Source organism: Petaurus breviceps, unplaced genomic scaffold, assembly GCF_028583685.1.
Source record: "Petaurus breviceps papuanus isolate PSGF00001 unplaced genomic scaffold, PetGlider_PUasm1.0 90591, whole genome shotgun sequence".
Classification (NCBI taxonomy): domain Eukaryota; kingdom Metazoa; phylum Chordata; class Mammalia; order Diprotodontia; family Petauridae; genus Petaurus; species Petaurus breviceps.
In genome coordinates, this window is record NW_027187280.1 from 5,726,606 (window position 1) to 5,751,091 (window position 24,486).

Here is a 24,486-nt window from a genome sequence, read left to right on the forward strand (position 1 = left end):
TAGGAAATGATGTTTAAACATAGGTTTTTATTCCCTTTAAAAATTTTTTTAAACTATGGGAAGTGGCAAAATCTGCTTGGGCTGCAATTACTAAAGCTGTACAGTTGGGAAAAGTAACATGTAGCCAGTGGTTTGGACTAAAGGCCCCTTTTAGCTTCCACATGCCATTATTCCATGTCAATTACATGATGCTATTATTAATGGGCTTGGCAGTTTGCTCTAGTTTATATAAAACTAATTCCAAAGCCTTTGGCTGAAGTCAAAGGTTGCAATTAAACGTTGAAACCAACACGACAGAGTTGATGTGGGTTGGGTTTGGATCATCTGCCCACATCCACCTTAAATATAAATTCAAACTCTTCATAGAAAAACATCTGTGAATGTTAAGATAATGGTTTTATGTATTTTATTTAGGGATAATCAAAGTTTGAAGTACCATTTAGAACCATTTTAAACTATACAAACAATTTCTTTTTCCCTCCCCACCTCAAGTCCACATACACAAGATTTAGGGAAACACACAATGTAATTCTTAGAAGGAGCAGTAGTGCTGTAAGGAGAGCTAGCCCTTGAGACCGACTGTAGGTAAATTTGCACTCACATGAGCCACTGCAGGCAGCAGCAATAACTACAGCCCCAATCTAAGGCAGGTTTTAAACTTTAAAAAAATGTTTACCTACAGTAAAAAAAGTTATCTTCACACATAAGGCTAAATTAACATGTGCCACCGTCTTAGCCCCCTGGTTTCTCCACTGCGACCCTACCCCTCATCTTCTAGAATTCTAAAGCAAGGCCTGTTTCTACAACGTGTGAAATGGCCCCCTTATAGAGTCTACAGTCTAAAGTTCATTACCTTTAGACAAGCCACCAGAAACAGGTCAATTTTGAACTGCTGAATTCACTGAAGTGAATTCTGTTTTCAAATCCAGCCTATTTCTTAGCAGGGGTCAGTCTTGCAATAGCAACATGTTTAACAGTCTTTCTCTTTCTCCAAATCTCTTCCTGCAGTATATAAGGAACAAAGTGCTTATACCTCAAATTAGATTGCAAGTAGGTAGGAGAGGAGAGAGAAGCAGAGCTGTTGTCAGGAAATTACCCGTAGATCATTGGCAAAAATGCTGGTTTTTATAAAGGGTGTGCTTAATAACAGTCTCAATAAACAATCTACAGGGGGAGAGGGAGAGTGCTGGCATGTTTGGTTTAAAAAAAATTTTTTTTTAATAACAGTCATGGTTCAGGCCACTCCTGGCACAAATGAACAAAGCTCTTGCCTATGTATACAGCAGGAACTACAAATGTGCCAAAGATGAACTGTGTACCTTCTTTAATTCCCACCTGAAAACAGTGGGGCTGATTATCAGGTTAAGTATTTGGGGTGTAAAACCACACTCTTTCTGCCTGGTTCTAGTCTACCATTTACAATAGAATATGCCTCCATTTTTCAGCAGACTGCAAACATGGTGTACGGCTATATGGGCAGAAGGCAGAGATGACAGCATTTTTTGAAATATAAATTATAAGTTAATAGGCACCATGTGAGTATAGTTAACACTTAAGAATGTGGACCTGACTTGGGGGGGGGACTCCCACATTTTGTGATTCCGAACAGCTTTTATCCTACATTTTCCCCTACTGATTCCAGTTTCCTGACTCATCCTTTTAAAAGGAGGACAAGAAGTTAGATGAGAAAGCTTCTAATGCAGTAACCAAGAAAAGTTGTTCTAGTCTCTCCCTCCCCTCCATCTCTCCCCCTAATTTTCTCCTTTTTCTGAGAATTACACCCAAATAAGAATTAATTAAATACTCCGACTTCTTGCCGTTGGTTGCCCTTGAACCTCTCCCAGATGAGTGATCCCACCAAAGTTATAGGGAAGCAGATAACCTTCCAAAAGGCTATATTATTAAACATTTTTAATGTAAATGCCTAATCTTGTCACCTTGACCAGGCAAGAAAAATGAGGCCCAAACAGACAAAAACTTTGACTTAAGAAATGACCTTTCCTACAAGTATTTTCACTCATACCAAAAAAAGTACTGTTACAAGGAATCCACAGCAAGTCAGTCCTTAAAACAGTCATCCTTTCCACACCACACTAAATTTCCTACTTGGTCATTATTCTTGACGATCAGGACTCTGTGTACCTGGGCCAAGAGGACAGAAAGGTGCCGGCCAAATTCAGTTACCAATTTACTTTGTTCACTCAGGGCAGTGGGAATATGTTGAATTTATAAGTGGGGAAAAACAATTCTAATATCGAGAAGAAAACTATTAATTATGTTAACCTACATAAAAGAGACTAGGTTTAAGAATGGTTACCTTGCGTGGGACCTTCTTTTCAATTAACCAATAATCTAGCCAAATGCTCGTTAACCTATATTCAAAAATCAAAAGTTCTGTGTTAATACTAACCTCCCGCTAACATGACTAGCCTGATTTATGAGAAAGACATAATATAATCTGGGCAGAAACTATTAAATATTAGGTTTTAATCATCATATATAACTGCATAAATAAATCAAGTAATCCCCTGATGTATCCCATTATCTTAGGTGTCCCCAACTGTTTATTAAAGATTTTTCTACAACCTAGATGAAGTTTGCCAAATTATATATGGGCTACAGAAAATGGGGTGTATGGTATATTAGGTATAATGCGGTATTAGCTTTTGGAAGACAGGGCCTAGGTTATTAATATGTCTGTTCTCTGAAAGTAAAGTGAAGCTCTCTATAGACAGGTGTTGTCCTCAACCAAATCTGAATATTGTAAATACTCCAGAGTATTACTTACTTGGGTTTGTGTTCATTTGCCTGTACACATTTATCAGTTTTATCAAATAAAAGCTCCTAATGGGTCCTCTGCATTCAAGAAGAATAAAAGGAAGCTGGGCTTCCAGTTACCCTTGTTACCAGACTCTAGAATGAAGTAACGAGGTCTACAGAAGGGAGGCTACTGGAGGGAGAGCAATGGAAGTCTGCATGGTACCACCTCTCCTCAGTTTATTGAAAAACAGTATGTTTAATGGAAGTCTTCCCAGATAGACTACTCTTTCTTTTCTAATTCTTACAAATGACCCCTGAATGCTTATTTTCTTGCATTTCTGCTTGGACAAATCACAAGGCGGGAAGACCAGTGCATTACAGAAATCTAACTAGTCGTTGGCAGTACACACATCCATTTGAGGGAAGTGACTCTAGTCCTGAATACTGCCTTCTGCCCTGTGTGGTATAGGCAGAACATAACCAATGATACGCTAATATCTGGATTTATTAAACATACGTTAAAGAAGTGTCACACTTAGCTTTACAGCAGCACAGCTTTTGTACAGTCAAGGGCTTTGCAGTGCTTTATAAAAACATTCTAAAAGTCCTTTTCTATTCCTTGGGGACTGACTTGAGTTGACAATAAAATACCACTGCCTGCTAACCCCAACCAAACTTTTGGTCCATTAAGAGGGAAGGAAGATAAGAGCTGATAGATTCCAAGACAGGTTATCATGAGAAAAGGAGAATATTCACATACTTAAGGAAAGGTGATATTCTGACACCCAGAGGAGAAAGATAATAGAAACACTGTCCAAGAAGTTGGAAGAGAGTGGAAGAGGAATGCTAGCCACCATCTGCTTACTCAATGAGTAAGTCTACCACTTGCCAGGATACCAGCCTGGAGAAATGTTTTAGATTTCTATTATAACGCCAGGCAAGCGGGGAGTAGGAATAACTGCCCATATGCTTGAAACTAAGGAAAGATCCCTTCTAATACCTTAAGCTGACTTAAGTCATTTTGTCTTCAGAAAACAGTGCAAATAATCAAGCAGATCATAAGTCAGGACCAGAACCTAAGTGTATGAATTAAGGGATCAAGTATTAGCAATGAGGCAGCACTCACAGAAGCAGCCTAACTATTAGTGCATTCAACTAACAACAAAAAAAGTCAAAGTGCTAAGAGATCCGACTTCAGTAATCTATTTTTTAAAAAAACCTATTTAAAAATGAGAACTCTTAAAGCACAAATCTTTTCTACAATCAAAACTTTAAACAAGTAATCAAAAATATGAAAAGCATACCACATTACTCCATTTTTCCTTCAACATAACACATCTGGTTTCATCTATAAAATTGGATCTATATCTTCATGTAAAAAAATTAAACATTTAAAAAAACAGGCAATAAGAAACATAAATGTACATAATCTTACTACTCTCCAAAGACCAAGTGCATACTGGGAAGAGGAAGTGAAAGGTTAGTCAGCTTATAAAACATTCTTTTTTTCCTTAAAAAAGACCAACTCAATTCCCATTTCTCTCCTACTCCCAATTCAAGACTCTTCACTTAGGAGACAACATAACACTTTGGCTACATGCAAAATTGTGGCAATGTATCCTAGAATACCACAATGGTTGCTGGCAGGACCATTAAACCCAGCTGTCCACTCCATGTACCTTTCTTTTTTTCTTTTGGTTCCAATTTTTCTACTCAGTTTTGGTTTCTCCTGAGATTTACACCCAAAGCACTGGGCCTCTGACACCCATACAGTTAATATTTTAATTTTATTCCATTTTAAGTACATGGATCTAAGATCAAAATACTTCATCACTTATGTAAAATTCTCTGCAACAATAAATATCAAACCATATTTAAATATGCTCAGATACAAGGATATGAGCAGAATAAGGGTCTTTTCTGTATTCCTGGGATTTCCCTTTCAGCTTTCCTTCCTGGTTCTCTCACAGTGCTGACCATACAGCCATTAGGTCATAGCCATTTGAGAGGGCTAATGCATGTGAAAAAAAGTTTACAACATTAAAAAATCCTAAGTCTTCCACTAAACTGCTCTTTCTGTTAGCAGACCTGCATGTATAGTTGCCCATTTTCACGTCCATAGTGTATTCTATGAACTCTGCCTTTATATGCTCCAATGCTGCGATTTTCTATTACTAATTTTTTCTATTACAGGGTTTGGGTTATACATTTAATTTCACCTCTAAAAGAAGAACCAAGAAAACATTCTCCAATAAAACTCTGTAGTTAATACATGAAGAAACTATGGGAATGATTGTGTTTTGAGGGTTGTCACTTTGATAGTGAGATTCTTAAGTGGGATACTTTGAGATTGGCCTTCTCTTTGCCTCTCCCCCAGTTGTGTTCAGTGTACAAATAAATACAAAGACATTCATTTCCAATGCATGAGCTGTTTTTTTTCCTTAATATCTATGTTAATTCATTTACTAAAATGTACATGTCATGTACATTTTACAAGGTAATATCAAATGAGTATTGGTACTATATATAGTGCATATATAAATTAACCTGTATGTATATAAAACACTAGAGAAAAAATATCATGTATTTGTTCTCTGGAGGAAGCTATGACTCAAAAATCCACGCTCTTGACCTAATACCCAGCACAATCCATTGGGGCCACACCAACGCCACATCCAACACAGAGTGCAAAATGACAATGCAAGTCTTGGCAAAGCTTCCAGGTCATTTTCTCGAGAAAAATGGGTGAATGAGAGAGGTTAGGTTCTGGAAGAAATAGTAGGATGGCCTCTGGATTTCAAAGAAAGGGTTCTCCCAGACCATAGAATAAAATTTCCCTTGTCCCCAGAAAAGGCATCTTTTTGTACTACAGGCCAATTCATTATGTGACTTGCTACATGTGCCCTCAAAGTGCTTATCTGCGATAATGAGGGCTGAGGAGAGGGCATACTTGATTTCTGCTAGCTAGCCATGGTTCATGCCACTCAACTTCCAACATAATTAGCTTTCTTTATTCTACTTCCCTGTCTTAAGTTGGCCACACATCATAGGGCCATAGAGGTTTATTTTTCAGGATTTCCTGTGAAACATTTTACTCTGAACCCTGAAACCCTGTCACCTGTTCTCCCTAAATATACCTGAAAGAGATGGCAGCCATCACTTTCCTGAAGTCAAGGCAAAAGGAATAGTGTCTAAGTAGCGACCACTAGACTTGGCATCAGAGAACCTGACTCAAGGACCCATTCTGGTAGCTGTGTGACTTTAGGCAAATCTTTTAAACTCTTCAGGCTTCAATTTCCTCATCTGTAAAATAAGGGAACCTGATGATTTCTGAGGTCCCTTCTAAGGTCCCTTCTAACTCTGACATTCTATGAAATTCTCTGGAAATAACTATGTGTGTTTCTTAGTTACCCCTAATGTGCATGGACAGATTAGTCTTGCAAATTGTCTAAGATGCTTTCCAGTTCATTCTTATACTGGGAGATATATTAGAAATGAGATCAGAAGTCTTTGCATGGAAGTTGCTTCTTATTATTAGAGGATTTTTGTATGAATAAAGTAGATGGTATATTCAAACAATTATTTTATACTTCTAAAGGTATCATTTCAGCTGATTTTCCAATACCAAATCTTAAGGGAGACAAAAATGATAAGCTAGAGATTAAAGTTAAATAAACCACATTTGGTTACAAGTTGAGGGGAACATTTTAAAAATAAATACTTAGTAATGATTTCCATAATTAATCTTTAAATCTTGTGCATTCACCAGGAGAGACTACTAGTAGAACTCATGGTTAGAAAAGCAAGATGAGAAGTTTTATGATTTTATTGGGAAACCTTATACCACAGACTTTAGATTGAAGGCTATTCCCAATACAAATAACTAAGAAAGTCACTTAAGAAAGTCACTACTCACTCTCAGCTTTCTTACTGGTAAAGTGGTAATTATATTTGCCACATCTTATCCTTCCCAAGTTTATATGAGGATTTAGAGATCAACATTTATAAAGTGCTTTGAAATCCTCAGGTGAAAGGTGCTACACATAGTGGTTTTGTGCTTTTGTTACAGATTTTGTCTCTTTCTATCTAATACTGGAACATTTCTGGCTTTAAGAAGTAGGTATCTGAATACCTATATCAAGTTCAAGATCAAATACATCTTATTTTAACCCAATAACTGAAAAATACTTAACAACTGATATAGAATTTTTCATGAAAAAGAAACTAATCAAGTAACCAATAAGTTTTTTTTTTAACCTGGGGGAAAAATGGCTGTTATTCAACTATGACTTCAGACAAGAAATCTGCTGCTTATAGACTTACTCGTCAGAGATTACTTAACAAAGCAGAATTATTTTTAGAAAGAGGTCCATAGAAAGGATTCCAGATAAAGTCACAAGTGTACTGATGACATGTTCTCTAGATTCAATGCACTGCACCCTGATAAAAGACTTAGAGAGGAGTAAATGTAGTGATACCAACCTTCAGAGAACAGACACTAAATATATATAGAGAAAAAGGAAATGTACTGCTTTGCTAATCAGAAGTTTCTATGTAATGAACATGTTTATAATCTGATGTTTTATTAAATGTGTATAGGCAGATGTATATGTTAAAAAGTTGGTTCTGTTGTACATGAATAAGAAATCTGAAATATTTTATCCACTGGAAGGCAAAGAAGAGGTCCTATATTGCAGGAGGAAGAATCTGACATGAACCCTGCTCTGCCCAGCTCAGCATATCATCCTAAATTGGCTGTGAAGAGCTCCAGGCTGACCAGTGAGTTCCCCAACAGCCTCTCCCCAGTGTGCTTGGCTAAAAGTCTCACAACAGCAGGCACTGTAACTGGCCCCTGCAGCAGAGGTTCAGATCCGGCCCATTCCATTTGACATCTTCCCACATTTGGCAGATCCTTCATAGTAGTCAGTTTAAATTCAATCTGCTTCTAGAAAAAGAAAAAAATAAGATACACAAAATACATTTTAGAACAGACTTCAAACATGTACATGTGAAAGTCTGGGCATCTTAAATGTAATATTACATTCTCAAGTTAAGATCTGTTGCAAGGCTCACTTAAAGCTAAGTAGGCCCCACTTCCAAGTTCAGCTCAACTGCAGACCAAGGGAGGAGAGCTAAATCCACCATGGCAATCAGAATACAGCCACGTGCTGCCTTCTCTGGCCTGACCACCACAGGCCCCTGGGCCAGGTACCCATAGGTCATGTAGCCTCCTCTATTCACTATTTTACATAGCTATCCTCAGTCCCTTCAAAACACTCCCCTGAGATAAGCAGGCCAGGCAGTCTAATTTTCTTTCTTTTTTTTTTTTTACAGTCTAATTTTCTAGTCAGATTTTTACTGCAGTCTTGATCTTCATTTCACAATTTTCAGCCCTGAATGCAAAGTAAACAGGCACCTTAAAAAAACAAAACAAAACACTAGGGCTGACCTTGACTAAAAAAGCATTCCTAAAACAGGCCTTTTAACAGCTTATGCTGATTAATGACAATCAGTAACATTCTATGTTATCTGCCCTGGCCTATCACAGTCATTTGGGGCCTGTGACCAAAAAAAATAAAATAAAATTGGACCATAAAAGTGTAGCACCTCCCCTTCCGCACCCTTCCATGAAATGTCACATATCCCTCGTCATCCATCCCACTGTACTTTCTTACCTACAGTAAAATTAAGAGGACTAGGAATAGATCCATAGATTATAGATCTATACTTGTAAAGAACCTCAGAAGTCAACCTCTTCATTTGTTAAATGAAGAGAGGAAGACCCACAGAAGTTAAGTCAGTTGCCCAAGGTCACACAGGTAATAAAGGTCAGAGGTAGGATTTGAAACCACATTCTCTTAGTCCAAAGCCAGTGCTCTTTCCAGTACACCACACTGCCTCAAAGTGGTAAATGCCATGAAGATACCAACACTTGCATTACAAGCACAGGTAATACACTTCCAGTTCAGACTTGATAATAAACATGTTTTTTCATTTCCTCATGTCTTGAAAGCTGAAACAATCATACTTGGAATCATGGAATTATAGAAAAAATAGAACTATAAGGGCCTTTAAAGGTCACCTTTTTCCAACATCAAATTGTATTTGAAGTTGTAAGAGAAACTCTAAATATTTTAGAACCTGTCAGATGAAAGGAGAAAAGGCCTTCTTCTCTGCCATGTTTTCAATTTTAAGACTTGAGGTTAAAAGAAAAATGAATCATTTAACACTACATCCTTTCATGTTGACTCAGGGCCAGTAGTACCACAATTAAGCACACTCACTATTACCACATCAAAGGTTTACATAAAAGGCTGTCTATCTAGAAATGCTACTGAGCATCATTTACTCACTCCACAAAGGAAAGCTGGCAAAACTCAGGATATAATAGGATGACGAAATGCATTTACTGTGACTAACAGCATTAGGGAGGTCGTATTCTTTTTTTTTTTTTTTTAAAGCAATCGGGGTTAAGTAACTTGCTTCAAGGTTACATGGCCAGTTATTTCTGGGTGTGGCGCTGAGTATCTGAGGCCGGGATTCGATCTCCAGGTCATCCCGACACTGGAGCTGGTGCTCTCACTCACTGAGCCACCTGGCCACCCTGAGAGGTTGTATTCTTATACTAATACTGTTTATCATTTACTTTGCAGCAACACTGTGAAAAGATTGTGATTCAGGTATTAACATTGTACAGGGTATCCCTAAAGTCTGGATACATAGGAAATCTCCTAACTATGATTAATTTTCATAGTTACAATATTTTATATTATATATATATATGTTTATATATATAAATATATATTATATATGATATTATAATACAAAATAATACCTTACAATATTTATTCATAGGTATCTAGACTTTTTTGGATGATTTGGAGGCCTTATTCCCTTCTGTTATTAATATCTTTTCTTCGGGTTTATCTGCTTATGCTCAAAGTCTTTAATTGAGTTTTCCTCCTCTTGAGATTTTTCGTAATTTCAGTCTTCTTTATATTCCACTATGGATCACTTTTTGACTCCTTCCTCTTTGATGGAGGTTTCCCTGGAAGCTGACCTAAAGGCTGTCTCAGGCTTCTCCTTCTTGGATACTTCACAAACCTCAGTCTCTGCCCCGAGTGACTTCTGAGGGGGTCAGAACTGGCCCCAGGGAGATGCTGGACTCTTCCTCTCAGGGTTAGTGCAGTGCTACACCGCCACACACATATCCTGCTCTACTTCCCTCTGTTCTTCAGTTCTCTTGCTGAATCCTGCCGCAGTACAGAGCTATGCTTCCCTGTTTTTTTTTGGTTTTCCTTGGCACTGGGAAGGGGGAGGAAAGGTTGAATACTGTTTCCAACCCATAAATCAGCTAGTGCTTCTGTTGGGGGAGTGGAACAGGAAGTGCTGAGTAAGCACACTGGGTGTTAGGGATTAACTTTCACTGAGATTTTACCTCATTAGCATTCTTTGTGTTCTAGAGCCTAGAGAAAGTTGAAATTGCTTTATCTTTTATCCATAATTCCTATTTTGGACAAGTATGAGAGGTTGTCTAGTTTGCCATTTTATTGGTCAAGTGACCCTGGAGTAGGCTATACTTGTTTGTCAAAGAAAGCATTCTGTCGGGGTGGCAGTCATTGGGAAATGCCAATGATGTAAGAAAGAAAAAAAAGCATCAATAAAATACATGCTTAAAAAAAGAAAAAGGGTGGTGATCATTTAAGAAGTTTTAGGACTGAAGTAGATCACGGTAAAAAGTCTTTGGGGAATCGATAGTCTCATAGGCAATTGAATCTAGTGGAAAGAATGATACACAGAATAAGGAAGACCTGGGTTTCTCTGATCCTGGTCAATTTATCTTTCTCCACCTCAGTTTCCTCATTTATCCCCATAAAATGGAGATTAAAAATAGCATCTACCTCACAAGGCTTTTGTGAAGATTAAATGAGATAATATATGTAAAGTGTTTTGTAAACTCTAAAACCCACATAACTTTTAGCTACTATTCATAGTATTATACAGACTTAGAGCTAGGAACAACCTTAGAGGTCATCCAAACCCCCTCATTATACAAATGAGGACTCTAAATCCCAGAGAAATTGTGTTTGTTCAGTCATTTTTCAGTTGTGTCCTATTCTTCATGACTATATTTGGGGTTTTCTTGGCAAAAATACTGGATTCCTTTTCCAGCTCATTTTACAGATGAAGAAAGTGAGGCAAATAGGCTTAAGTGATTTGCCTAGGGTCATACGGCTAGTAAGTATCTGACGCCAGATTTGAACACTGGAAGATAGTGTTCTAGACTCCACACCTGGCATTAGGTGGCACTGCGCCACCTAAGCTGTGAGGTTAAATAAAAAGTTAAACGGTTGCCCAAAGTCAAAAGGTAGTAAACATCAAAGTTGCAATTTGAACCCCTGGTCCTCTGACTCTAAAGTCAGTGATCTTTCTACTGTACCATATTATACTTAAAGAATCTTTATTCTATGTAAAACAATTTATAACAAAGCTGAGTTGATCAAGGAGGAAGGGAGTATTGTTAAGGAAACTTTCTTGATTAGGTAAAAGAAAATCTCAAGATTTCCTGGGGAAGTGAGAACAGTCTAATCAAGCTTTTTTGTTTTTTGGATAAGAAGGTGAATGGTAAATAAATAGTAGTTGTCAGTGATTCACTGAATTCCTTAAGATTAAAAAGGTAGCTAGTTCTCTCTCCAAGAGATAAACTACTGAAAAAGATATAAGTACTAACTAACAGTACTACTCTACATAGGCTCTCAAAGAAGGTCACTCAAAACACACAGAATGTGAGTACCTTAAGCTCAGAAGTGGTTACATTTTTCTTTGTACTCCCCGAAACTACTCTAGTTAGTGAAAGCCCCTGTTACCCTGGTTCTGTAAGGTTTTAACACACTATCTCCTTCTTCCTGGAACAGAGTTGATGCTTAATAAAGGTGAAGCCAAGGACCCAGTCATTTCATTGTTGGAAAGCACTAAAAACACAAAGGTTTCAGGTTTTAAGAATATTTTCAGTTGAATTAAGGTGCTTTTCTCTTATCCCAACAAAGAAAATCAGAGTTATATTAAATGTACTGAAGACAGCTAAAATTTAGTGGGAGATGGTATTTAAACCTGTAAATTAGAATTTATATGACTTTAAATTTTTTCCCTCCCTTTTTCCTTCCTTCCTTTCATAGTATGTCTAAGACAGGGGTTTTGGTTTTTTTTTTTTTAAACATTTTGTATGTCAAGGATCACTTTGGCAGTTTGCTAAAAGCCCATAGATCCCTCCTCAGAATTTCATGTTTGTAAATGCATAAATACCTAAGATTTCAAAGGAAACTAATTATACTGAAATCGTTATAAAAATATTTTTAAAAACCAAGTACATGAATCCAGGTTAAGAATCCCTGGTATAGAAAGAAATAATCAACCTCTATATATGCCTTGCCTTGTAAATTCAAGCCTACAAAAGAAAGCCAAATATCACAACTTCATATTATTCTCACCTATGAAGAAAAAAAATTTTGGTTAGTGAAAGCCCCTGTTACTCTGGTTCTGTAAGGTTTTAATACACTATCTCCCTTTTCCAGGAACATGAATTTCTCACACCTAGAAAGCAATCTCCCATTTTCTTATCTTCTTTTTCATCAGCTCAGGGGTCATTTCTTACCTGAAGCTTTCTCTGATTCTTCCAAATGAAAGTGTATTGTTCTCTGTCTTTCTCTGTCTCTGTCATTTTCCTAGAGTCTCTTCCTTGCCCCATTACACCTCACCCTGCACTATACTTTTCTTGTGTAGTGTTGTGTATAGACTTTCCTGCCCTGCCTCATTCCATTAGCATGTGAGCTTGTCAACAGGCAATCACAACATTATAAGACTTTTGTGAAAACCAGGTTTCTTACAAGAGAAATGAACATGCATGTGGAACCCAAAGGCTACTCTGTTCTTTACAGAAGTTTACATTTTTATAATAGCAGGATGAAGGGAGGAGGGGACACCAGGAAGCTGTGTGATATGGGAGGGGGACAGTGCAGCAAATGTGGGAAAAAAGACAAGACCAGTCCCCCGGGGCAAGAACCATGTGATGGCAAAAGTCTCCTTCTTTTCCCTTGGGAACTGCTGAACTATGAAGACAGAAGGGTCTGCTTATCTGCAAAGGACCTCAGCTGCTTAAGTATTATTTCAGCCTGGTGCAGACTGGTTGGCACATGTCTTGCCTTTCAAGGGACACACAGGGAGTTCAGCTTGGGGTGCAACAACAAGCAGCAACAAATTACATTAGCTTAGGGGAAGCTTTGTCCTTGACACATTCAGGATTCCTACATGCTCTGGGTCCAGTGTTTCTGGAAAATACAGCAACTCAAAAAGACAAGTTCAGCAGACTACTTAACAAGCTCCCTGAAGGCAAGTTTTTAATCTTTGCATTGCATCTTTAAGCACTGTACAAGATAACCATTTAACAAATGTTCTCTGAATTGAATTTTTGAAAGTACATGGCATTAAGATTAGTGCTGGAAAGAAAATATGCAACACAATTATTCATGTGGTATTGACACAGAGAGAAAGCAGAGATAAACACATTCACAGTTAATCTCAAAATCTTATGAGGCTTCTACCAAACCTCTCACTAGAATTAATGATCTGTAGATGAATGGGCTCATCAGTTTCACCTTCTCTTCTTGGACATCCTTTAATATATGTGTTTACAAATAGTAAACCAAGTGAAAGCTTAAAGAAAGGGGAAGCAGATCCCAGAAAAAGACCTAGAGAACCCACTAAATGCATAAATCAAGGCCTGGAAACCTAAGAGATGTTTGTCTTTCAAATGTGCTTCTTTAACAATGTAGATACCTCCAAAATAAACTTTAAAACAGTGACATCAAACTCAATTAGAACCAATTCCAGGAAGTTGCCTATTTACTTAGAAAACTACAAATTAACATTATCTATGTTGTGTTGTATTTTTATTTATTTTGGTTCCAATGACATTTTGCTCTGCTTTGAGCCCCAGGCCATGAGTTTGACACCTCTGCTTTAAAGTACAACACATATAGTTCCACAGAAAAAGCATGAGATTCAAAATATTGAAACCAAACAGCTATACTGTTCTAAGAGATATTAAATGATTTTTCTATTGTTAACAGCATTTCCTCAATGGATAAATTTAACCCTGAAAATTTGAGAGGGCAACAGAAAAGCAGAGCATAAATTTTTATTTGTCAAAACTTACCACATATTATATAAAGACAACTAAAAAAAGTCCTTTTTTTCCCCTTACTTGTTAATCATTCATTGTTGGATTTTTAGAAATTCCCTCCCTTCCACTTTCTCCCCCCATCACTTAAAAAAACAAAACCTAACATGAAAGCATATGTACTTCCCCACATCAGTACTACATCTCAACAGCTTCTGGGAGCCACTTCCTACTCATAAATCAGTTCTAGGGCAGTTGGAGACACCACCTTAGGCACAGTAAGTTCTTGCCTCAGCACTAGTTACAACCCTACAAAGGGTTGGTTCTTTTCCCCTCCTATAGAATTACATTAACTCTTCCTCATGACTTCTGTCTCTTTCTTATTGTGTCACAGATGTCACGTGCAGCAGGTTGTAAATCCTGCCCAGAAGCCTTAAAATTAACAATCATCAAACTCGCATTAGTATTGAAGACCAGACCACAATCACTGAGAAGAGTGATCTAGAAGCTTGGTCCTCTCATGTTCCCCACTGTAGACAGTAATACACTGGGATTCCTTACCTAGCTGGATTCCAGTCTGAGGGCTCAGTGTGTCAAAAGGTTCTGAATTGATCTCCTGGCCACTGGGCTCCCAGGACTCACTGTTCTCAGACACTTCTGAATAGGTGTCACATGTCCCTTTGTGATTCCCTGCTTGTTCTCCAGTGCTGGAATACTGGTCCTCACTGCAAGTGTCAGATACAGCTCGGGTTTCCTCACCCATTTTTTCGGCAAACCATAGTTTAACCTGTTGTGAGCTCATCTGAGTTTTGTCACATAGGCTCTGAAGATCATCTTCGTACAGCGTTTTGTGTGTTTTATAATAATCCTGAAGAAGCTCCCGATTGCTTGGACTGATGACCAATAGACCAGGAGGGAAATTACCATGCTTATAGTCCTCATACCACTTCAATTGTCCATTTTTAAGTGCATATCTGCTGTCTCCAAACCAGCGTACGACCTCTGCCCTGGGCAGACCAGACTGGGAGATGAGACCATCATATTCCTGATTTGTTGGCCACTGGGTTTGGACAAATAGCTGCCTGAGCAAGTGCCTCTGCTGGGCAGTCTTTTTATAATTCATTTTGTTCTTGGGTTGTTCCAGGGATTTGCTCAAACCCTGCTCATCCTCATGATCATTGGCACTCAGTCCTATTGATTCATTTCTGCCATTTGCCTCTGTCACTCGCAGATTCTTGAGATTGATTTTGATGGGGCTGACTTTCCGCTCCACTCGAGGACGGTCGCTACCTGGGGCCTCTGAGGAGCCATCCTCATTGGAAACCCTCCACTCATCAGCAGGATCCTCTTCACCACAGTCTTCTTCAGCCTCTTCCTCCTCTTGAGAAGCTGCTTCTTCAGATTTTTTGTTCTCTTCTGCAGACTTTTTTTTCCGTCGCTCTGAAAACCAGCTATCAATTTCTCTTCTTGTCATTTTGGTTTCACTTCTCAGGCGGTCTACTTCTTCCTCAAGGGGAAGAGGATTTTGTGCAAAACTACTCTCCAAGGCTCTGAGCTGTTCTGGTGCTCTCTCCTTATATTTTGTTGGGGTAAAATCTGGCGTTTGATGCCAGGATTGCCGTTTGGCCGAGTGATGAACTCCTGGTGTTGTTGCTGTTGTCACACAGGCTAGATCAGGTGCTTTGGGTGACAGAGTGAAGGTAACATCAGGTGTGGAGTCCATAATCATAGAGCTGTTATCTCCAGGTAACATGCTTCGAGTACCTTTCAAATTTCTGCAATGGTATCTTCGATCACTGAACCATTTCCGAACCTCCCTTGTGGTCAGGCCTGTGATTTTGGTCAAGTGCTCCACTTCACCTTGTCCAGGGAACTGATTCCTACAAAAGCTGCCTTTCAGAGCTGACAGCTGTTCATGAGATTTCTTATTTTTGTAGATGCTGGAATCTAGGAAAGCTTGGGAAGTTATAGTTGGGCATGCAGGGAGCAGAGACTGAGCAGCATTTACCACCTTCACGGCAGAGGCAGTACTTGAGCAAACAGTGTTATGTGGTGCAGCAGCCGGCTGCTTGGGAACAGAAGTGACTGCCAACGTGAGAGAGGAACTTGTCCCCTGTAGCCCGTTGGCCATTATCGGCTGAGTAACCAGCAATCCGCTTGTACCTTCTGGTTGCCCTGTAACAACATGACCGGGTAAGGCAGCCTGAATGAGATGCTGGACATTGCTAGCATTGGCAACCAAAGGGGTATTTAAAACGGTGATTGTAGGCTGAGGTACTGACTGAATAACCGTGTTAAACATCTTTTTCCTTGCATCTTCTATCTCCTCAGGGGACCAACTGATACCTTGCTTCAATCTTTGGGCAGTAAACCAAATTTTTAGTTGTTCTTCAGGGTACTTGGTCACAACAGTCAAGTAGCAAAGCTCGGCTTTGGTTGGGTAAGGGAATTTATGGAAAGAGTTTTTCAGGAAGCTATTTGAGTCCATGGCTGCATTGTATGTGGGAATGCTGCTCAGTGGAATCATCACTTTGGGAAGCGACTTGGATGTAGGCAATGGCTGGTGGTGATGGTGTTGTGTATGCACTTGGGGTTGCTGCTGAATAGACAGAAACTGAGCTATGCCGGCAGGTAAAACAGGCACAGTTCCAATTAGCGGACCATTGGCAGCATGTGAAGATTTCCCAGGGTTGCTGGTTGCCTGGCTGACTGGTACAGATCCATTGGTGAAAGAATGGTCACTCTCTTTCATCTCAGTTTCGCCAACTGACTGACTGACTAAGTTCTCCCCTGTTGGCTGACTTAGTAAATTCTCTCCAACAGATGGATTCTCCTTCAGTGTGTGAATTTTTTTGGCTTCAGTTTTCCCTTTCATTATCTTCATGATCGGAGTTTTAGTAATGATAATTTCAGCTTGTCCATCTATCCCTTCTTCATAAGACTCCCCTGAAAGGTCATGACTGCTGGTGCTATCAGAGATGATTTGCTCTACAGTTATATGATTGTCCTGTTTAGCCACATTCCAAATGAAGCTGATTTCACCAGTATGACATTTGGTATTGTGGAGTGAAAGCCCTTCAGAGGTTTTTGCCATAAAACTGCATTCATTACATGCAAAAGTGGGGTCTTTATTAAAGTCTGTGTGTTCTGAGTTCATATGCCCCATAAATTGATTCATGTCTTGAGACCCAAAATCACAATATTTACATATGTAAGAATCACCATCAAAAGTACTTCGATGCCCATTAGATAGTGTTCCATTATTATTGTTGTTGTTGTTAACAGCATCATTAACAGTAGGTGTTTCAGGAGGTAACTCTTGTTGAGTTCCTTCATTAAAACCTTGAACAGGGTCTGCTTCTGTTTCCTGTAAAACCACAGTTTTTACTGGTATCATGCAAGGGGTGGTAGATTTCCGTTTGCTGGCCATTGCTAGAGTCTGTTCAGATGATCAAAGCTTGAAAGCTCTTCTCATCAAGGGCTTCAAATTCCAGCTAATCCATGAGGTTCAAAGAAGAATTCTCCAGGAGCTGAATCTCAATTGGCTGAAGTGTACATTTTCCCTGTTAAACCTAAAGAGGAAGAAAACAAGCAATTAACTTCTTTAAAAGTATTTATGTAATTCACAGATATAGTATAGATTCTTGAATACACTCTACAATCTGGTTCCAATTTCCATAACATTTTCAAAGGAAATTAGTTAAGTAGTTTGGATATGAGGGTTCTGCTGAGACAGTAGAATACAGCTGGAAGAACAGCTAGATCTAGAGTCAAAGGACTTAGATTCATATCCTAGCCCTGCTACTTCTTCTCTTTAGTGATCAAGTGCCAATCACTTAAGCTCTCATTTCTTCATCTGTAAAATGAGGAGGCTGGACAACCTTTAAGGTTCTAGCTCTAAATCTATGATCCCATGACTTGTAGATACTATAGCACAATATACAAAAGGCTAATCTAGCAATCTATCATTTCAGCTCATTTGACTGGAACATCTTTTTCATGCCACCCCTACAGCTTTGCATGAAGCAGCCCAGGGAAAAAATTTCTAAGTACCTTTGAATTAATTCTGACCATGTTAGCATAGGAATAAAGGATCCTAGTCTAATTCTGGCTCAGAAATTTGGAGCATTTTCCTATGCATATCTTTTGTTTGAAAATTCATTGCACATCAAAGAATAAAAAGAAAACTCAGAATAGAAAGGCCACAATATCAAGGGAGCCCCAATGTCCAAGGATATGATGGCTAGAGTTCTCACATAATCTTTGACAAGTTATTTATTGTTATTCTTTCTATCTCATCTACCAGTTTCAAGTCACATTGCATGTTCCTTTAGGTCTGAGATAATTATAAAATCTTTTATTTAGTCCTTAGTCATTTTTACACTGAAAGATACCCAAAGTTGAAAGATACAGATTTAGTTCCTATAGATATGCAACAAATGCACAATGATTCATGGCAACATTTCTTCACAATTTATAAGAATTTATTAAGTGGCTACTATGTGCTAGTACTGGGAAAACAAAAGTAAAACAGTCCCTCCCTTTAAGGAGCTTACATTTTACTGGGGGGATTCAATATTTTCTCAGATAAATAAATATAGATTACACATAAAATAAATAGAAATGCAAAGTTAAGGGATGCTAACAACTGGGAGAATCTTAATGAAAAATATACCCCATAGCAGGTACTCAAATAAATAGTTATTTAATTGAGTTGAGTAGCCTATTTATATGAAGGATCATCTGAAGAATCTGTAAGGGGCTAGCTACCCTTTCACCATCTTACAATAAATTAACAAAAATTTTAAAAAATCTAACCTGAACTAGAATTTATACATCTTATATAACCTTTTCCTTTGGCATATATTTATCATTAGACTTTCTCCCAATTACTGAAACAGATGAATATAGAATAGTAGTACTGATATATTTATCCAGTGTTTAGACTTCCAGCAACCTTAATGCCCTTTGAATAGAAATAAGTTCCAAATTCACAAAACCCATAGTATTCATTTTGTGAGAAACGCTAGCAGTTTGGTTTCTACAAATTCTACAGGAACAATGGATATTCCCAAAACAGATGTTGCATAGGATGTGAAGGAAGGTGTAAAAGAGGATGAAGGGAGGAAGGGTAGAGTGAGCCTATCTAAACATATTGCTGGAAAAAATCTGTAAGTTTACCCCTGGAAGAGGCCTGGGCTAAGCTGGCTCAAAGTGGCTAGGGTCAAAAGATGGTCACCAACTTTTCATTAACACGCATGCTTAACTAGCCTCATACATATTAGATGACACACCCTGAATAGAATTAGAGCCTCATTATCTGATCATGCATCTCATATTAGCTCATGTAAGGGAGGAGGGAACACATGAAGGAGTAAATACGTAGTAGGCAGGTCAGAAAGATTGTAACCCAGAAGAGCTGGAACCAATCCCAGTTCTGAAGGGAGAAACAAGGCAGGAAATTAAAATGGGAGCAGAAAAAAAGGGCTTGCATTTGTTGATTCTCTGTAGTCTTTTGAAGAGGCTACCCATTTATTCAGGAAAGAATAAATGTAACATAAAGATAATTAAAAAAAAAAACCCTTCCTGGCTTTCCGAGTATTGTTTATCCCTAGACTAAGTATGTTTCTAATAATTTCATGGCACAGTTATACAGTCACCCTTTCCCTTCTCAGATAGATAATATATACAATATTTTAAGCACAATAATTGGTTTCTGATTCCCCTGGGCAATCTTTACTTGCACTGTTCAGGGTGAAGGTGAACAACAAGATTGAGGGCAAGAAGGGTGAGGAGGCAAGAGAACAATGGATAACAGTGACAGAAAATAACCAAGGCAGCATAAGCAAGGAGATGGCAGCATCACCAACTATGGCACAGTGTAGTACAGCTAGATTTGAGTCAGTGGGACATGAGTCAAACAAGTCACTTCCCCTCTCTCTCAGTTTACTCATCTATAAAATCAGAGGGTTCCCTTCCCAGTTCTAAATCTATGATCCTGTGAATAAGAGAATAATCTAGAGGGAATCAGTTTAAGAACAAGTCAAATCTTAAACAGTTCCAGTAGCCTGAGAAAATCCCTATTTCAATAGTACAAAAATAGCTTATAATATAATGACTCGAAGTCACTAAGAAAAGATTAAATTATGTGCAGTATATTTTTTACTAAAGGAGGGAAATGTCTCAGAGTATACAAAGTGAGGCGTAAGAGGTAATAAAGTTGACTTTCTTCTTTTGATGGGGAGTTGGACAAGATAAGTTGGAGGGTCACTTCTGGCTCTAAATCTACAACCCTATGAATGTGTACATTCAAATGATAATGATTTTTCAAAATCATTACCCTGAATGGCTGTACTCTCATTCAAATGATGCTTCCATGGCTCAAAATATTTTGTAAGATAACCTTTTGCAATGGCCATCATAAACTGTAGCACTTAAAAAAACAATTCTCAATGGTGGTAAATTTTCACACTTGAAGTTAGACTTCAATTTTGGAAACAATAGTCATTCAGAACCAAGACTGGCAAATAAGTTAGGTGATCAAGTTCGTAACAGATATCATTTTTAAAAGGTAGTGGTGCTATAAAATAACAAGATTAATTTCCTTACATGACTCATAAATTGATGCTGAAGGCAATTTCCAAAAAAGTTTAGAGCAGAGATTCTGTTCCTTTTTTTGTGCCAGGGACACATTTGGCCTTCTAGTGAACCTGTGGACCACTGGAATAAGGATTTTAAATGCATCAAATAAAATACATAGGATTCCAAAGGAAGTCAATTATTTTGTCATAATTATCAAAATATTTTTTAAAAAAGCCAAGTTCATGGCCCTAGGTTAAGAACCCATGGTTTAGGACTGTGAAAGACAGGCATGGTAGAACAGGGGTACAGCTTCCCAAGAGAATGACTCTGAAAAACAATCCTTATTTGCATGCATAAGTTCTAGCACAGTTGTTTAAATATACATAAACAACTATATTTGTATTTTAGCATCTCCCAAAAGTCTTAGTGCATATTTAAGCATTGATAGCTACTATGCTTTAATAGATTATAACAGCTTTGAATTCTCCTGTATTATTTTATAGCCCCATTGCAAATGTTTTTAGACATATTTCCATTAAAAGTGATTCAAATGCAAAAGCTCTGGTCCCTAAATGATTAAGCTTCAGTTGTCTGAAAAATGTACATATTCAGACCTCATTCTCTACCAAAGCCAAACAAATGAGGTGCTATTATCCTATGAAAGAATATATCAAGTTACTTAAGCTAAACCACATGTGAGATGAAAAAACAAGCTAGAAACTGTTCTTATCTCACAGTTTGGCTGGTTGCATTTGACTCTTTTTACAAATGACAATAACTATAACTAGAAAATATCCTGCTAAAGGCTTAAATTGGATATTTTTAGCATAAGCCCATCCTCCGCTGGAGAGATATTATTTATTAAAAGGCTGCACTGGAAATTTTATGTCTCAGTTCTTACTTCCCCAAGACAAAAACTGTCTGCCATAGTAAGCCACAATGATGGAGTTGCCAAAGCAATTCACATGAAAAGAGCAAAAATTAAAGAACCTGTTTCTTTCCCAGTCTTCCATTTATTTTGCTTTTCAAATACTTTTTGCAAATCAATTATATTTTTTAAAAAAATTAAAAAACTTGGTCTTTGCATGTGAGATTTCTTACACAATTCTCCAAACACAAGAACACATAAAACAGGCAATAAAATTCCATCATTACACAAAGTGGGTTATGAAGGTATATATTTACCGGATGGATTTTCCATATTTTAACTTCTGGCTATAAATTGTGGAACAAAGAATTTATCATTGCTAGAAAGGGAATGAGGGAAGACTAATTATTTAAAATGGAAAGTTTGTATATTTTAGTTTCACTTAAAGCATGAAGTTCAAGGAAGACAATGTTTGGAGAAGACAATGTTATCACTAGAATCATTACTAATGGAGTGTTCACAGACTTCATGGACATGGAAGTAGGCCAGGCAGGATCCTAGCACTGAAGGATTTACTATTTTCAAATAACATATTCAAGCTATCTTTTGTACAAAAAGAGTAAGGCAGACTGACATCCTCTTGGGATTCTAGGAAGGAACCTTAGAGATCACCTTGTCTCAGATGAAAAAAAAGGACTAAAACTGGCAACAAGAATATAAATAACTGTGTATGAGGCAGATAAAGAAACCATTTGATCATTAAGCATTTATTAAGTGCCTGTTACCTGCCATGTACTGTGCTAGATACTGGGGTATACAGAGACAAAACAAAAGTCCTCAGGAGGTTACATTTGTGTGTGTGTGTACATAAGCAGAGATGTGCATTAGGAATATCTACATATCTTGCCCTAGTCTCTCTTCTGAGCTCCAACATCAAATGTCTATTTTGCATTTTGAACTGAATGTTCCATAGGTATCTCAAACTCTACATGGTCAAAACAGGACTTTCCCACCAAACCCATCCCACTTCCAAACTTCTCTATTTCTCTTGGGGGCACCACTTCCTTCTAGTCACTGAAGTTTGAAATCTTGAAATCATTCTTGACTCTTTATTCTCTTTCATTACACATGTAATAGGGGGGCTGGTCAGTGTTAGCTCAGTCCTCAGAGTTTGTGATATTCCCTTTCTTATACTGGTCCAACATGTGAGTTTTTTTTTCTGGCCAAGAGTGACTGAAGGGCTAGTGCTATGTTTTCTGATTGGCTTTGAAGTCAGAAGGGTTGATGACAGAGATAATCAATAATCCCCTCCTGCTGCATCCTGAGCCATTGCTAGTCATTTTGACTTTTGTTTTGCCACTGGACTCCAGTGACTCTGGAGGAGAAAGGTTAATGACTTTGCACAGCTCTCCTTCAATTAAATCTGATTCATGTGATGTCACTGGTCCTCTTCTAGAATGAAGGAAGAACAACAATCTGTAAGTAGTAGTAGTCACCCTCTGAGGACCCAACCTGCCAGTTCCAGTTGGGCAATGCTGCCATTTCTTCTTCTCCTCTTACTCATTCTTCCTTCATCACATGAGGTCTTTCTGTCCATGTGAGGAGTCATACCCTTACACGTGGATGCTTTGTCCAAAGGAATATAATTTTTGGTCACTTATATTTTATAAGATATCTTGAGGTTTGGTGCCTAGATTTAAAAAAATTCTATTTATTTTATCAATTTTTTTTTCCAAAAGGTTGGGACAATTTGCTCTTTGTCTTGCACAGTTTTCATTTATGATTCCTTGAAATATAGCTCTGAAAAAAAAAAGGCCTTGAAAAAGCCCACTGTGATTCAAATGGAGTTTACTTGACTAAGCCTTTAAACTCAAATCACTCTGACTTTCACCAAACGGTCAATAATAGGTTCCAGCCCAAATCTATCTTGCTCATTGTTTGGGTTTTGATAACTTAGAATATATATAAATAGCAACTGTTTTCTGTTCTGGCCAGAATCTCTGAGGGTCCTCCCCCTCCCAGATTGATTTTTTATTTTTTTGTGATGGCAAACTAGACCATCTTTTGTTTTGATAGCCTTAATCATCGAATGGGCATTGCCTCAGATAAACTGGGACCCAGGAAAAAACTTAGTTTAAAAAGGCCACCTGTATCTTGTGCCACTGCTAGTCATTTCAACTTTTGTCTTGCCACTAGACTCCGATGACTCAAGAGAGTGAGGTTGATGACTTTGCAAAGCTCTACCTCAATTAAATCCAATTCATGAGCAAATTAAGACATCACCCTTCTGGTGCCACTGGCCATCTTTGAGAATTAAGTCAAACAACAATTGCCTCCCTCTGCGCCCCGTCCCCCTTTTTTGAGTTGGTGGCTTTTGAATGAGGAATTCCGTCAGATGCTGAGCAGAAGAGGGTGAGAGCTTATCTCCCACCTGAGAGTTTGTGAAAGAGTCTCTGTTCTTGTGTTTCTTCTTTCCTGTACTTAAGTGAACAATATGCAGAGAGGAACTTTCCTTTGACCAATGAGAATGGTAAATCCATCAAAGTCATGGATTCACTCTCTCAACCCCCATTCTCATTAGCAAGTTGTGTCCTCAGAGGGTTGCTGTCTACTTTTAAGGGTAGCCTCAAAGGCTTGGAGTTTCTAATACTATTGTATTATCTAGCGAATTCCTTCCATTATAGATTAATCATTTGATACCAATTAGCTTTTACAAAAGGATATTTACTGAAAAGATAGAATAACAGAAGTTATAAAAATTATCCTCCAAATTAGAGTGCACTCTCTTCCCTTTACAAATGTGGTTGCTGGGGAGAATGGACTCGAACTTGAAGCATAAACATACAGACTTACACATATAGTGAACATGTGGGGCTCACAATTCCTAAATAAGAGGAGGAAGAAGAGTCCTTTTCTCTCCTCTCAAAATCCCCATCAAGTCTGATTCTGGGTGTGGCATTACTGATGTATGAGTTGCTCTCCCATGTAAATAGGCTAGCTCATTGTAGGATGATGCAGTGTCTCAGATGACAGGTCAATTTGCTGCTGGAATATATCAGCAATGCCATATTCACAATGCCTATAGAGATTACAAATATGC

The 24,486-nt window shown here is 38.1% G+C and overlaps 1 protein-coding gene across 6 annotated transcripts in view; it reads right to left on the bottom strand.

The window, feature by feature from the left end:
* Window positions 1–467: 467 nt before the first annotated feature.
* Window positions 468–24,486, bottom strand: part of ZHX3 (zinc fingers and homeoboxes 3) — a 160,253-nt gene continuing 136,234 nt past the window's right edge. For 5 of the 6 annotated variants that reach the window (XM_069063579.1, XM_069063581.1, XM_069063577.1 and 2 more), the window contains 2 exons: window positions 14,498–17,508; window positions 468–7,705 (listed from right to left, as the gene is read on the bottom strand). In XM_069063579.1, coding sequence (XP_068919680.1) covers window positions 7,695–7,705; window positions 14,498–17,366 — 2,880 coding nt within the window. In that variant the 5' untranslated portion in view covers window positions 17,367–17,508 and the 3' untranslated portion in view covers window positions 468–7,694. Of the gene's footprint in view, window positions 7,706–14,497; window positions 17,509–20,545; window positions 20,669–24,486 lie in introns of those variants that run through there. The other variant, XM_069063583.1, reaches the window with a different exon arrangement.